Source organism: Propithecus coquereli, unplaced genomic scaffold (assembly GCF_000956105.1).
Source record: "Propithecus coquereli isolate 6110/MARCELLA unplaced genomic scaffold, Pcoq_1.0 Scaffold202, whole genome shotgun sequence".
NCBI classification, from domain to species: domain Eukaryota; kingdom Metazoa; phylum Chordata; class Mammalia; order Primates; family Indriidae; genus Propithecus; species Propithecus coquereli.
This window is the reverse complement of record NW_012145190.1, coordinates 977,109-991,729: the sequence shown is the minus strand read 5'-3', so window position 1 is coordinate 991,729 and position 14,621 is coordinate 977,109. Positions and strand designations below refer to the sequence as shown.

General features: G+C 41.2%; 1 protein-coding gene across 1 annotated transcript; it reads right to left on the bottom strand.

The window, feature by feature from the left end:
* Window positions 1-1,242: 1,242 nt before the first annotated feature.
* On the bottom strand, window positions 1,243-14,621 carry GIF (gastric intrinsic factor (vitamin B synthesis)). The gene is made up of 9 exons (XM_012643960.1): window positions 14,543-14,621; window positions 13,816-13,992; window positions 12,915-13,028; window positions 12,353-12,493; window positions 10,603-10,784; window positions 6,946-7,123; window positions 5,255-5,456; window positions 3,006-3,124; window positions 1,243-1,304 (listed from the first exon to the last, which is right to left on the bottom strand). The coding sequence occupies exons 1-9, from the start codon at window positions 14,619-14,621 to the stop codon at window positions 1,243-1,245; spliced, it is 1,254 nt and encodes a 417-aa protein (XP_012499414.1).

The window sequence follows — 14,621 nt, the reverse complement described above, 5'->3', positions numbered from 1 at the left end:
TTTCCCAGTTGCTCAATTATTATTAATATATGTTTAATGTATAAAACTTAGAAAATAGATTATTTCTATTTTATACATATTATAAACATTATATGTTATGAGGGAGCATTTTATTCACCACCCCTGAGTTTTCCTTTGATTACAGTGACAGACCTGGCCTTTTTCTAGGAGAGAACGATTTACCTAATAGACGTGTTTGAAATGAGGACGTGGGCCTATGTGGCTCACACCTCTTAGAGCAGGTATTTGCTCTGAAATGCCCATATGGGAGGCCTGTGATGGGGTAGCTCAGTTATATAATTGTGGGGTTCAGTTTTGGGACATGTAGTGTGGCTGTAAACCTAAGCTCTGTTCTCTAATAGCACAGCTGAAATTTTGATTTTGTATATCTGTGAGTTCTCTTATGATTCTTTCCTCTGTACAAATTCAGAATTGGGATTTTTTGTTTCTGATCAAAGGTGAATATATTTTAGGCCTTTTGGTGCAAATTTTCGTATCCTTCTGTAGAAAGTTTGTCAACCACTGTTGACTCCTACCAGCCAAGATTAGAGTTATGATTGTCTTTGAAAGCTTAAATTTTTTTCAAAGATCTATATATGTCAAATAAAATATATTATATATTGAATATATATTACATTTATGTATCTATATATAAATTATGTAAAATATATTTTCATTTGATTTTACCCAGAACAAATATTAGAAATGAAAGGGAAGAGTTATGATATAACATCATTTACCTAGTTCTGAACTCTCTGAAAGTTTCATATGAAATAAGTTTGGTCAGTTCATGTGTCTGTGTGTATATATATATGTACATAGGTATGTATGTTTACATTCGGTGATTTGAGAAAGAGTACTTGGTATAAGAAAAAAATAGGAGATTTAAAAAATATATTATTTCATTTGTAGAATTAGGGAATGTGTTCTTTAATCAAGAAGATGAAATCTCCAAAAATAATATCCAAAAATATCAGCTGGACTTTTTCTTTTCCCCTCATCTTAGGTTTAAATGATGACTGGCAGTCATTACGTCAAGAGGCTAGAACTTTTATTTTCATGGGTCACAGAGGTTGAGGCTCCAGTGAACTTTGTATCTTTCTTCTACATAGTGGTTTTCCATGTTTTGACCAGGAGTATGGTGGCATCGTATTCACTTTTTTGCATAGATTTCAAATGAAGTGGGAAAAATTCCACCCATCCTTTTGGAGATATCCAGTGGAGGCTGAACCCACCTTCTCCTTAGTACTGTGTGAAGTTGGCTGTGATGTGTTCATGGTCGAAGGGTATGTAGTCGGCAACCCCTGGAAACAAGCAGAGTAATGTGAGGTGACTGAGCTACGTGTAACCACCTCCACACCCCGTCCCCCAAGGATCAGCCCATTAAATTTGTTAAAGGAGTAAAATCACCCCAGAGACAAATGGGCAATTTGATTAGTATGGAAAGAAAATGAATTGGGATTGAAGGAGTTCTTGTTTCCAGTCTCTAGGTTGCCATTTTGTGGATTGTGCCTTTGGGTAAGCCCCTTAAGATATATGTTTCTTTTTCCTCACATTTAAAATTTTGTTAATAATATTTACTCTGAAGAGTTATTTTCAGAATTAGAAATAATGACTGTTGGGTGCCTAATACGGTACCTGACACATAGTAATTGTGCAATAAGTGATGGTTATTGTTAAATAGCTTCTTTAAGCCAAAATTAGAACATGGAGGACCTCATGTTCATTTTCGAAGATTTTGTAAGAAATAAAATACGGCAGCATGTTGAGACTTTTTGTCTTTCAGGACAGGAAAGATAGGTGATGACAATATCCATGATCTTTTGGGTACAAGCAACAGAAAGAATGACAATTCCAGGCCTAAATCTTTGGGGATTCCAGAGGCCTTTCTCTTTACTATTCTTTCTCCCAGGGAATAAAAGTAATTGGCAGACATGAAAATGAGCCTGATTTAAGTTCCTGGGGCAATTTCTTGAGATGAAGGTGGTTGGAAAACTAATTAATAACATTGATGACTACTATTTTCAAACACATGACATACAAAAGGGACTCTATTTAATCATTTTAAGCACATTATTTCTAATCCTCATAATAACCCAAGAAGTAGTTATTACTATATTCATTTTATAGCTGTGGAAGCTGTAGCTCAGAGAAGATTTATTACTTATCTCATGCAGCTAGAAAGTAACAGAAGGAGATTCTAACCAAGCCCTGTGTGACTCCAAGATCTTTGTTATATGTTTTGCTGCAATTCCACAAATTATGACTGGCCAGATTTTCTTGAATACATGATAGACTCTAAGAAAAACATCTCTCTCATTGTAATATTGGATAACGAAGTATCTTTACCAAACCATGACCTTGGCTCTACGTTGACTTTGTTTGGCTTTACGTGTCTGTGCATGGTGACAATTAACCTCAGGTTAACTAGGTAACATCATGCTTAGACAAAACCATATATACCAGTGCTCTTTAAGTTGGAGAATATTTTAATATTTGTGCAAAAACTTTAACAAATATTATGGTTTTGCTGAAGCCTGAATTTTATGCTTCCTGCTTTCTCCACACAAACATGCACACACAGACTTCCTTTTTTTTGGAGAGTTTAAAAAAACCGTTACAGCGAAAAAAGGACTAAGAATGAATTTTGAGTGAAGCTATTGTAGAAAGCACACCTGTCCTAGAGTTTGTAAACCTGGATTTGATTATCTGCTCTCACATGCTAAATGCATGCCTTGTACTTGTCCCTTTCATGTCTGTAAGACTTACTTTCCTTCTTAGTAAAAAGAGATTCACTATTACATATATAATTTATCTATCTAATGTCTGTATATGTACAGACATAATATATGCATATAGATATATATGTAATTACTATATATACAACTACTATATATACATACAGAATTTCACAGTTATTTATTGATTAAATGAATTAAATAAAAGAATTAAGGAGTATAGCCTTCAAACTATGGAATAAGTGCCCATTCCTTTTCTTCTCTCACCTTCATTCAAAGGTGTTGTCCCACTAAGGAACTGCCAGTAAGTCTTGTGATTAATATTCTCAGCAATATTGTTGATAGAAGAGACGACAGGGCCCCAAGATGTCATTGTAGTTTCAAATCTAAGAAAAAAATCATGTATGATTACTACCTCACTTAAGTCAGGCAATAAGGGGGTAAGATGAAGGGGACAGAGACATCTTGAATTTTTTAAAGATAAGATAAAATCATGCTCAAAAGAGAAAATGCAAATGACTAATGAATATGAAATTAATTCACTTGGAATTAAATGAAATTAAAATGAATGGACTTTTTAAACACCTATCAATAAGCAAATTAAAAAATGTAAATATCCAACAATGGGCAAATAATTAGATGAGTAATGGAATGAATATCCAAGATTGACTATTTGGAAGTTACAAAAATTATATTTTTCAATAATTTTCAGTAACGTGGGAAAATACATAATAATGTTCAGTGAAATCATGGGATCCAAAGTTTACATAAAATAGCTGTCTGTCCCATGTAGTTGATGATCACAACTATTTGTAACATGCATAGAAAAAACACATCTACAAAATTATAAAAAACCTCAGCAGTGGCTATATTGTGGAAGGACTGCAGATGATTTGTTTTCTTCTTTATGCTTTTCCTGTCAAAATTTCTGCTATGTGTATCTATTGCATTTACAACCAGAAAAAGAAAAATCAGGCACAATTAAAGCTAAGCTCAGAGAAGTATAGTATAATCTATTCAGAGGGGTTGAAGTGCAACTTTTATCCTGACCTGCCTCTGTAAGTTAGGGAAGTTATGGCGCCATGCAGTTGGCAGCAGATACAATGTGCTCAACAGAGCCTGGTGGAATAGATCCCCATGTAATATCACTCAGTTGTCACTTCTTTGGCTTTTGTCAGTATTCCTCCTTGACATCTCTCTGCAGAATTTGGATCATATCTTCTTTTCTTTGAAAGTATCTCCTCTTTTCCTTTCCATGACTTGGCACTTCTTTACTCCGTTAGCTTAGACTTCTCCATATTTCCTTACCACTTCTTATTTTTGCAAACTATCAACATTCCCTGAAGTTTAATTTTCTCCTCTGTGATTTATTTCTGTATCCTGCTCTTCCCTGACCGCAGCATGGAAAGAACATGAGCATCAGAGTCAGTCCAATTTGGGTTCAGCTCTCAACTCTATTGGTCACACATTATGTGGTCTTAGGAATGTTACTTAGCTTCTTTGGGCCTAAAATTTCTATCTGTAAAGTGGGGATAATTGGATCTGTCTTAACTGGGTACATGTGTCTGCCACCTATTGCACAGCTCCTTAACTTCAGCCATCACCTCTTTCGGATGACTGTCCAATATTTTTTGCCTGTCCTGACATCTTTTCCTAGAACTTCTTCTATACCTCCCCAAGCCTGCTGATATTTCTATTTTGAAGACCCACCATTAAACATGTCTAAGGAATTACATCTATTTTTTTGAAAGGTGTTCTTTCTTCTCAACACTCCTGTGAATAGTTCTGAAGCTTCTTTCTCTTGACCTCCACATCTGGTCACTCACGGAGCCCTGGGGAGGCTTCCTTGGTGTGAGTCCGTTTATCCTGGATAGGGTCCTCATCACTTCACAGCTTCACTAGTGTAGTCGTGCCCTAGATTTCAGCCTTGTCTCCTATTCTCACCACCCAAGTAACATTTTACATCATGGATTTTCTTAGTCAAAAGCTTGCAATGCTTCCCTGTAAAATGAAATCCAGTCTCCTTAGTCAGGCATTTCAGGCTTCACCCAACCTACCCTTGTAGACATCACTGACTCAATTTGGTCACGTATTCTATCCTCTAGTCAAGCTGGCTTATTTGCTGACCCCAAATTTTTTGCTTACTTCATTGCAAATGCTTTGTTCTACCCATTTCTTCTTCCTACAATAACCGCTTCCCACATCTTCCTAAGTAGTACCTATTCTTTGTGGTCCAAAGCCACAGAGCTTTCTTTGACTATTCTGATCCACAATGGACTTTCCCTCCTCTCAATTTCTGTTTTTAAAACTCCATCATATATTGACTTGTATGATTTAATTATTCATGAGAGACTTGCCTATTTACTAGATTGCAAGCTCCTCAAGAGGCTGTCAAATAATAATCTATTAAATAATCAAAAGAAAAAAAAAGTAAGAAAATGAAGGAAGAGAGAGAGAGAGAATTGGAATTCAGGTTAGACCTGGAGAGAATGGTGAACACCACTTGTAACACTCACTTGAACATGGAATTTTTGCACTGTGCTTCTTCAAGGACAACAAGTAGCACTGATCCACTTTTCACACTAACATCAATGGTCACATTGAAGAGTAGCTCTACGCCTCTCAGCTGGTTATTTATGGTGTATATGACAGTGATGTTGGTTGCTGAGGTGGGAACAGGGCTAAGATCGTTGGGTAGAGTTGGTTGCACCTCATGACCTGTGAAGAGCAAAGATTATGGGGTTTGTATTATGAGTGCAAAATCTCTGTTATTGGTAACTCATCACAGAAAACATTTCATGAAAATAGTGAGTTTCATACAATTTAACAAAGTACTTGAACAACAAGTGTAGAATCCTGGCAAGGACTCCATGGCCACCTCATTAAAGCTGGGAAATTATTGGGAAGCAGCCTAAGGAGTTAGGTGAATGTGGTAGTGTTTGGTATAATTGGGATCAGTTTGCTTGATTTTGGTCTCTGTAGATTGTAAATTGAGATAGATAATAAGCCTATTAATATCTTCTTGTCTTAGGAAGTCTATATAATGTAAGAGAAATAATACTTTGTTTTGATATTTGATTAAAAAGAAGAGTTGGAGAAATCCATACCAAACACTAGTTATCTCTTAGGTGATAAAATTTTTATACAGGACCCCTTCTTTTCTTTTTTTTTTTTTTGAGACAGAGTCTGGCTCTGTTGCCCTGGCTAGAGTGCTGTGGTGTCAGCCTAGCTCACAGCAACCTCAAACTCCTGGGCTCAAGCGATCCTCCTGCCTCAGCCTCCCAAGAAGCTGGGACTACAGGCATGCACCACCATGCCTGGCTAATTTTTTTCTATATATTTTTTAGTTGTCCAGATAATTTCTTTCTATTTTTAGTAGAGACGGGATCTCGCTCTTGCTCAAGCTAGTCTCGAACTCCTGACTTTGAGCGATTCACCTGCCTTGGCCTCCCAGAGTGCTAGGATTACAGGCGTGAGCCACTGCGCCCGGCCAGAACCCCTTATTTTCTAAATGCATATTTCTGCAAAGGTTGAATTTTAAGTATCTCTGAATTACATTAGTAATTGGGTAAAATAAAGATATTTCTAATTAAAAAGTAGAATGCCGAGTTTCTACCCCATCTTGGTGTACTGTGAGCATCAAGTTTTCATATTTAGATCTTTAAGGCTCAGCTTAAATGTGAACTCTCTTCTCTTAAGCCTCCCAAACAAAATCAACAATTGGTCACGACTTTTCTTCTTTTGCTTTTGCACAGTATATGGCTTTAATTTCTACTTAATACTTATATCTTTATTCCGGTATTATAGTATTTGTGTACATATCTGTCTCCTGACTTTGTAAAGAGCAGATATGATAAGATATGCATAATGTTTGGTGGTACATTTGTCAAATGAATGAATGAAGCTGTATGTGATTTGGTTTTCAGGACCATGGACCTTCTTTCCATAGCATTCCACAAAATGCTTTGCCCATAAATGTACGATGAATGAAGTGGACATGGGGCTGAATTCTCAGGGCAGGATGGTATGGCTGTATGCTAGCGTGCACTCTTGGGGACTGGAAGTCAGGAATGCTCTACTCGCATGAGAATAATGGTCATAACACGACTGTATGCTGTATGTCACTTAACAATGATCCACATATTATTCCTGGCATGAGTTTCTGGTTTATGATGTAAAGAGAGGCAGATATTAAAAGAGTTCTTACCAGGGGTACAAGACACCTGCGGCACATCTAGGTACGTCTTGCCTTTTAGTGAAGGGAGGATTTGGGCAATGGACATGGGGTTGTGGAATTTCCCCTGCTTAATCTCATCAAGTATTATGTCCATAGTCTTCTCGCAGTTCCATGCCTCGTTAGGTTGCTCAGGTGTTACAGAGAGAGCCTGGGACAGGATGAGAAAGGAGAGAGAGAGAGAGAGGGGAGAGAGAGAGAGAGAGAGAGAGAGAGAGAGAGAGAGAGAAAGATTAGGCATAGATGCTGAGAGTTGGCCCTTACACACCTTATAAAAGACAGACTTGATCACTAATTGTTGTGATCATCCAGTCACCTTGAATCCAAAACTGAAGCTACACAAGGTTGGAAACTACATTTGTCTTCTTCAGTGCTGTATCTCCACCCCTTAGCACAGTGTCTATCACTTAGCAGTCACATAACAAATATCTGTGCAATGACCAGATCCAGGGAACACTATTAGGCTGCCGTATTTACTAACAATTCTTGCACGTAGGGAGAGGATGAGAGCTGGGCAAAGCACACTCCAGAGGGAGCTTTAGTCTAGGACAACCTGGCCACATAAATGGAATAGATCTCATGTTTTGCACTGTCATGCACATCCTTTGGTGGACTTCTCCCTCACTTTGTGATCTTGTCAGGACCATCAGTCAGAGGCTCCACAATGCTGGCCACAGGGTGGACTCGTGGCCTGGGTTGGGCTGATGATAATGCACCATCCCCTTGGTAACAGCGATTGGTGGATATATGCACTAATCAGAGTCCTTCCCTGACATACAGACATTGGGAGAGAGAAACATTTTTTTTCCTGATGGGATTATTCAACTGAGACCATATAAGTAAACATGGAGCTGCTAGTGACCATCTTCTTCAGCTACTTTGAAGAAGTAGCAGCAGGAGAGAATGAGGAAATGAGGTCCAAGAGATAGAAAAACACTGATCCCTGGTATCGTGATTTGAGCCCTTTCTTCTCGTTATTCCTGAAACTACCCAATCCAGCCCTGGAGTTCCCAGTGTGTATAAAATATAGTGAATCCCCATTTTTTCTTGAGCAAAAATGACTTGGGTTTTTGTTACTTGCAAAATGAGTCTTGATTAATACACCAAGAAATTCAGGTAACTTTTCTGAGTTTTATATCTCATGGGTAAAATAGAAATCATAATTTCTGCCTATAGTTGGGGAGATCATTTGAGGTCCTAAAGGGCTAACATATAAAAACATTTTGTAATGTGTGATGTGGATGCTGCCATTACCACCTCTCTCCCTTTAGAGTTGTGCTGACTGTGGCCACCAGAGCATGTTAACGGGCTGGGATTGCTGATGAATGACTCACCTGAAGCTTGGGATTGGCAACAGGAGAAAGTCGAGGGGAGTCAGAAATGGCTTTCTCAGCTAGGGGCGGTAGTAGGAGAACCAGATAGTCGTGACCATCATTGTTGACCTTGGCAACTGTGAACCATGGCTCTGGACAGAGGCCACTTTACAAGGCAGTTTGGTTTAAAGGGGCCTCAGGTACTCCCCAGCAACAATATCTTGTCCACTCACCTTGTGCATCTCCCAAATTCCACTAAGCAAGATGTAGCCCCTTGGGATTAAAATTACCAATGCCAACACTCTGGAGTAACACATTAAACTGTTAGAGGTCATCAATAACTTTTCAAGAAGTTTGTCAGATCCCTTTTCAAGGTTAAGTTCATATTAGAGGAAACTTGAAAGAAGCCAAATATTGATGGAAGAAAGAAGAACAGTTCTAGAACAGAGGATATGCCTCATGAGTGCCTTTGGGAAGGGGTGAGGGTCCCTGGGGCCACTTGAAGGGCATGCACATCTTGGAAGAGAGTGAGCAAAGGCAGAAAAGGAGGTTTAACAGCACTACTGTTCTGCTGGGAGAGACCAGGAACAATTATTAAGCATGACATTGTCCTGTGATTTTTTTTTTTTTTGCATACCACATTTTATTTAACCTAATTACAACCTTGCTATTGTAGGGAAAATGGAACTCAGAGAATTTCAAGATTTGCCTGAGAGGGTGCCAGGTCTGGGGTTCAAACCCAAGTTGTTATAGCTCCAGAGCCCTTTGATTTTCTACACCAGAACATTTTAGATTAGAAAAGCTTATGTATTTAGACAGCTGGTGATTTCAGATTTCAGGCTGCCTGGGTAAACTCCAGCTAGGGGCAGTAAGGAGGGTAGGAAGAGGTTAGGGACTCCAACTAACAGGAAAGCCGCGTGGCCTTTGGTATCTGGATACGGATGAGGTCTTGCCTCTTGATGGGCAAAGCTTTAATTCCCAGGAACAGCTTATCATTGTGTACCTAGCAGGTGATTAAATACCAAACAGAACTCACAGACAAAATTAGAAAAGTAAACACTTGTCTGGTGCTAAGTTGAAGCAAGGTTATTTTAAACAAGTCACACACACAACCTCCCTACCCGCAAACCATTTTATGTCCCTTCCATATTGTCTTTTTTCTTCCACAAAGCTTTATAGACCCAAACTCTTGGAATGCTCTTGTATGATTCAGCCATGGAAAAAAACCAGGGTTTTGTTCTAGGACAGAATCTCATTGACCGTGCCATTGAAGTGAGAGCTTTGTTTTCACTCTTGTGTTTAACATGAACTAATTCCTGGGCTGTTCAGGCCCTTTTCTAACCTTTATTGTGTGGAATACCTATACCAGTCTCTATTGTTTCCCTCAGGAGACAATGTCTTTCTAATAGAGGTCCAGAGGTTTATTAGGTTTAGGGCTGGCATCATAACTTCACGATTTTCCTTTTCCTGGGCTTTCTGAGCTGGGAGCTTATGGTGCAATTTTTATATTAATCCCATAGGATATTTTGAGACTTTGGAACACAAACTTCTTAGTTTGGATTAGAGGATTCGGCCACAGATGGCTTTTTAATTTTTGATTCTAGTTGGTTATCTTTGCCCACTCTGCCTTCCATGAAGGATGCTGTCCTAATCAACCAGGGTGGGGGCAGGGTGTTGGATTTGGGTCTATCAAATCCGACATCTTATAGAATCTTATAGAATCCAAGCCTGGGAATACACACTAGGGAAGCATGGGATTGAGTATGGACGTGGCTACCAGACAGACCTGGCTCTACCACTTACTGGGGGTTTTTGCGAGGTCGAGTCAACTTCGGATCATTTTCACTAATCATTTTGAATAAAAATCTGCCTTTTCTGGATCAGGATAAAGGGCTTACAAAAGAACACGTGGCTGGTAAGATTGAATCGGAAAATTCCATATTTTTTGACGACCTGCTGTAATATCCTTGCTGTCTGTTTATACCTCAAACGTTCAATAGTCTATAAATATTATTAATGAATTGATCATTATTAATAATAAACTAAAAAATTTCTTGATTTCTTTTTTTCATTTTTTTCCCCAAGGAAGGGAAATGAGTTAATATAGAATTTCATACTTTACCCATAATGTAGGAAGGAATTAACACGCACCTGCATTTTACCAGTAGATAAACTGAGGAACAGGTACTACAAGGAATATACCTCCAGTCATACTAGTTGGACTTTCACAGAGATGTTAGCAGAAGCCTGGAATCTTGATCCTACAGTCCAGACTTATTGGCACAGACCCAACCAGGAGCGTCTGGGATGTGTTTACCTGCATAGCGAGGCCAGTACTGTAGATGTTTCCGATGATGCCATTGCTTTCGATCCTTATGCTGATATTCTCCACAATATCCTTTAGTACCTGACCAAACAGGGTTCTGTAAGCTTCGTCTGAACCTACGGGGATCTTGTCGTACATGCAGGTCAGAGCCAAAGTTGCCACTGCGCCTGTGTCTGCGAATCACAGGGAAGTAAGACACCAAAATCACCACCACAACGAATGAACAGCTAACATTTATTGTGTGCTTACTGTATCCTGGTTTCATGATCTCCTTTGCTCCTCAGAACAACCTGAGAAATGGGACCTGTAATTATCTCCATTTAAGAGATGAGAAAATGGAGGCTCAGAGAAGTGAAGTAACTGCTCAAGGCCACACAGCCAGTAAGTAGCAGTGCCAGGACCTGACTCCAGATGTGTACAACTCAACAGCTTGTGCTTTTAATTAATGTAGGCTGGCAGTGTGTTCCATCCCACTTCTCTGGTGCTGGTGTTTATCTTTCAGGATGTCACGAGTTCTCGAAGGCCCCGCCATCACCACCTTTCGATGAAGCCTCTTGGTCATCTCAGCACAGCAGGTGCGATCTCTTTTTGGAACTTCACCTTTTGTTGTTTATAACTGTTTTGCAATCTTGCTGCCTCTGCTGGGTTTTTTTGTGACTGTGCTCTGTGAACTGTTGGATGGTGGGAACTTTGCATCCCCCATAGCACCCAGCACAGCAACTTTTTCATTACTTGCATGCGATACACATGCGTGGACTGAATGAGCAAGCTCTGGGATGACAAGACCAGAACCAATGAAAGACTGCCCAGATGGCACCTTTGATTTCATTGATCTTCCCCTCCCCACCCTAATCTCCACCTGAAAGTTGCATGACTTCATTAAAGGTGATGCTATTATTGAAACCCAGAGGCAAGGAAGTCCGACCTTCCTGAACAGGCAGAGATGCCCCAGCAATGCGTGAGGTCCTGGATGGGAAAGGGGGACCGGTCTGTTCTTGGCCCATGGGGAGAGTACTAGGGGAATTGTTCAGCTACTTGTCTGACAGAAACTCAAACAAAAGAGGTTGCTGATGAGGCACATAATGCTACTCTGTAGAGGGTGGCAGAGGAGAAAAAGTGACCACGAATGTGGGTTGTGACCGGGGCCCCCACAGAGAAGGGATCACTATACACAGGAGGGTGGACAGAAAAGGGGCACCGTGGCGCCGTAGAGGAAAACGTGTCCGTTCACAAGCACATATCCCTGCAGAACAAAGAAATAAGGTGGTCCCAGAGCTTCCTTGAAGGGGAGCATCGTGGCTTTAGGGATCAGCAAGTAGCTGCTTAATAGAGAGTATTTGGATGTAATAAGGAGAAGCATTGAGAAAAATGGAGAGAGGAAGCCTCAGTAGTCATTAAAGAGGGGGTGCAGGGCAGGAATAAGGCAAGACATTAACACTCGGTGCAGGAACAACTCTCTGACTTGCGTGCACGGTTATTGTTCCCAGTGGAGGTTCTGCAGCTGCCAGACATTTCAAGTATTGTCCTTGCTGCTGCGTGTTACTATCTCCCTTCACTTCATGTACTCCTTAACTCACGTGTCCAACAGACTTTTACTAAGGAGCTTCCATCTACAGACACGCTGATAGTCCTCAGCTCCTCCTCCACGCGAAGCTCTCTCCTCCCACTGCCCGGCCAGCCGCACCGTTCTGACTTCTGTGCCTCTGGTGTCCCCAGCTCAAGGCAGTGGCGACCTACTCACCCACGTTGAAGGGAGAGGAATTGGCCAGCAGGGTCTTGGAAAAGCGGACTGCTATTGGTAAGGTCTCCTCGGAGTTCTTCTGGCACAGTGCCAAGATCGCCAGACCGGGTCCGTAGAAGGCTGACGCCTCGGCGTCGGAGCCTCTCAAGGGGATAGATAACATTCAACACGAGGACATTTGTGAACAAGGAACAGCCAAAACTTTGAAATAGAAACTGCTAGAAAACCCATCCCCAAAGAAATACACAGTATTGGCAAAGGGCAGCTTCCGCGTTCCTCAGAACAAGAGTGTCATCTGGCATTTGGATAGAGTAAAAGGGATGATGCTGTCTTCAGACAGGGGGTGCCTGACAAGTCTGTCCCTGGGGTAATGGTCTTTTCTAGATCATTTTGGATTGGAAGAGACTCACTTGTCGGATTATCAGAGGGACCAGAGTGAAGGGTGCCTGTGTCTGTTTCCTAACTTTCCATTCTCCCCACCCCTCCCTTTCCCTTTCTGGGTTTAAAATTCCCAGGGAGGGCCACGTGCCTCACTCTCCCCTCCCTTCTAACGAGGTCCTACTTGAAGGCGCCCAGTTCTCCATTTGTTTTTGTAGAGTCGATACTCTATCCCCAGGGTCTTGGCAGGAGGAGGTGAGGGCCATAATGGTCAGGGCGAGTTGACCAACGGTCAGGTCTGCAGAGGAGAGAACAAAGCAGTTAGGCAAAGACATTCGCAGGGGAGACACCACCAGGGGCCGGGGCTGAGCTCTCTGCTTCTTCTTCTTTTAAGTTTTGTATTATTAGTAGTTGAACAGGGGTCTCTGCTTCTTATCCAGATCATTCTGACTTTTTAATAGTGTGAGTAGTTTTTTGATCTGTCTTTCCAAAGAAAGAAATACAGAAAAAAATACTTAAGGAAATATTTGTATTTAATCTAGTGGCCTCTGTACAGACAGATGAGTCCATGAAGAATCCCTGGCATTTGCTTAGAAAAGCAGCAAGAATACCTATACAATCCTATACCTAAAAATTTACAGTTACAAAGTAATTTAAGCTTTAATATCTAACTCGAGCCTCAAGACGACTCCTGGGAGGTAGGCAGAACAGAGATTATTTATTATTATCATTGTTATTATTAGTAGTTGTGTTATTGTGATTAGAATCTTCTGGAAGGTGAGGCTGAGCAGGATCAAGTGACTTGTTCGAGGTCACAGAGCTAATAAGTGGCGGAGCCAGGACTGGAAGCCTGCTCTTTCCACATCTAGCCTAGCGCTCTCTCTCCCTTACAGTCCCTCTCCACGAATGCTCTGACTTGCCCCGTATTTCTTTCCAGGTATCTTGCAGGTATGCAGGGGAAGGTGTGTGGATAATTAAGTTACAATCAGAGGCAGCACTGGGGTGGGGGACACGAAGTTGGGATCTGGGGGTGGCGAGTGGCGTACAAGATTCAGGGAAGCACGTGAGGGGCTCAGGGGTCTCACCTGCCGTGTCGCTGGCCATGAGCTCATCAGTCAGGAGCTGCCGGGCCTCCACGTTGTAGGCTCCGGCCAGGTTCATGGCAATCAGGATGCTGGGGTTTGGGAAGGAGGATGAGGTCACGGAGTTCTCCATGAGCACTTGCATGCCATCCACCAAGGGCTGCTGTGCGGAGGGGACGGCTGAGGAGAGAAAAACCACTTACCAATCCCTGAACTTTCGTTCCTTCTCAGAAACATGATTCCTGTGTCTCTTACACCCTTTAGGAGAAGACTTGATTAGCATTGATATCCTAAGTGACTGAAGAGAATGGGAGAAAACATTGAGATTTTTCTTTGGAGGCCAGTTAGTGCCTACATCTTCTCAAATAACTCATGTTTTTAAGAAAGTGATTTTTTATTTGATAACTCCAAGTAATATGGCTCACAGCATTTCACATGATTTCTAACCCCTTCCTAGAAATCACTGATTTCCTTGCATCCATTTTCTTTCTCTCACTCTGCTATGAAGCATGTTAAAGATTTAGGATATGCTCGGTCCTCAGCAGGTACCAGAACCTCCCTCGGTGGTGCTGTCTGGTTACAATAGTCACCAAGTGTCTGTCTTTGTGTCGTGACCATCATTCCTGCAGTCCTACTTCCATCTCTCATTAGCAGACCTCAGTGTCTGAGGTCTCTGCCTTTCCCCAGGTAACTGGCTCCTTGACCTCCTTGGAAAAAACATCATACTCACAACAAGAGTTCCGGGTCTGGGTTCTGGTCCCAGCCACAGCCCAGAGAAGGCTCAGGAGGTGGAGGGTGAACCAGGCCAT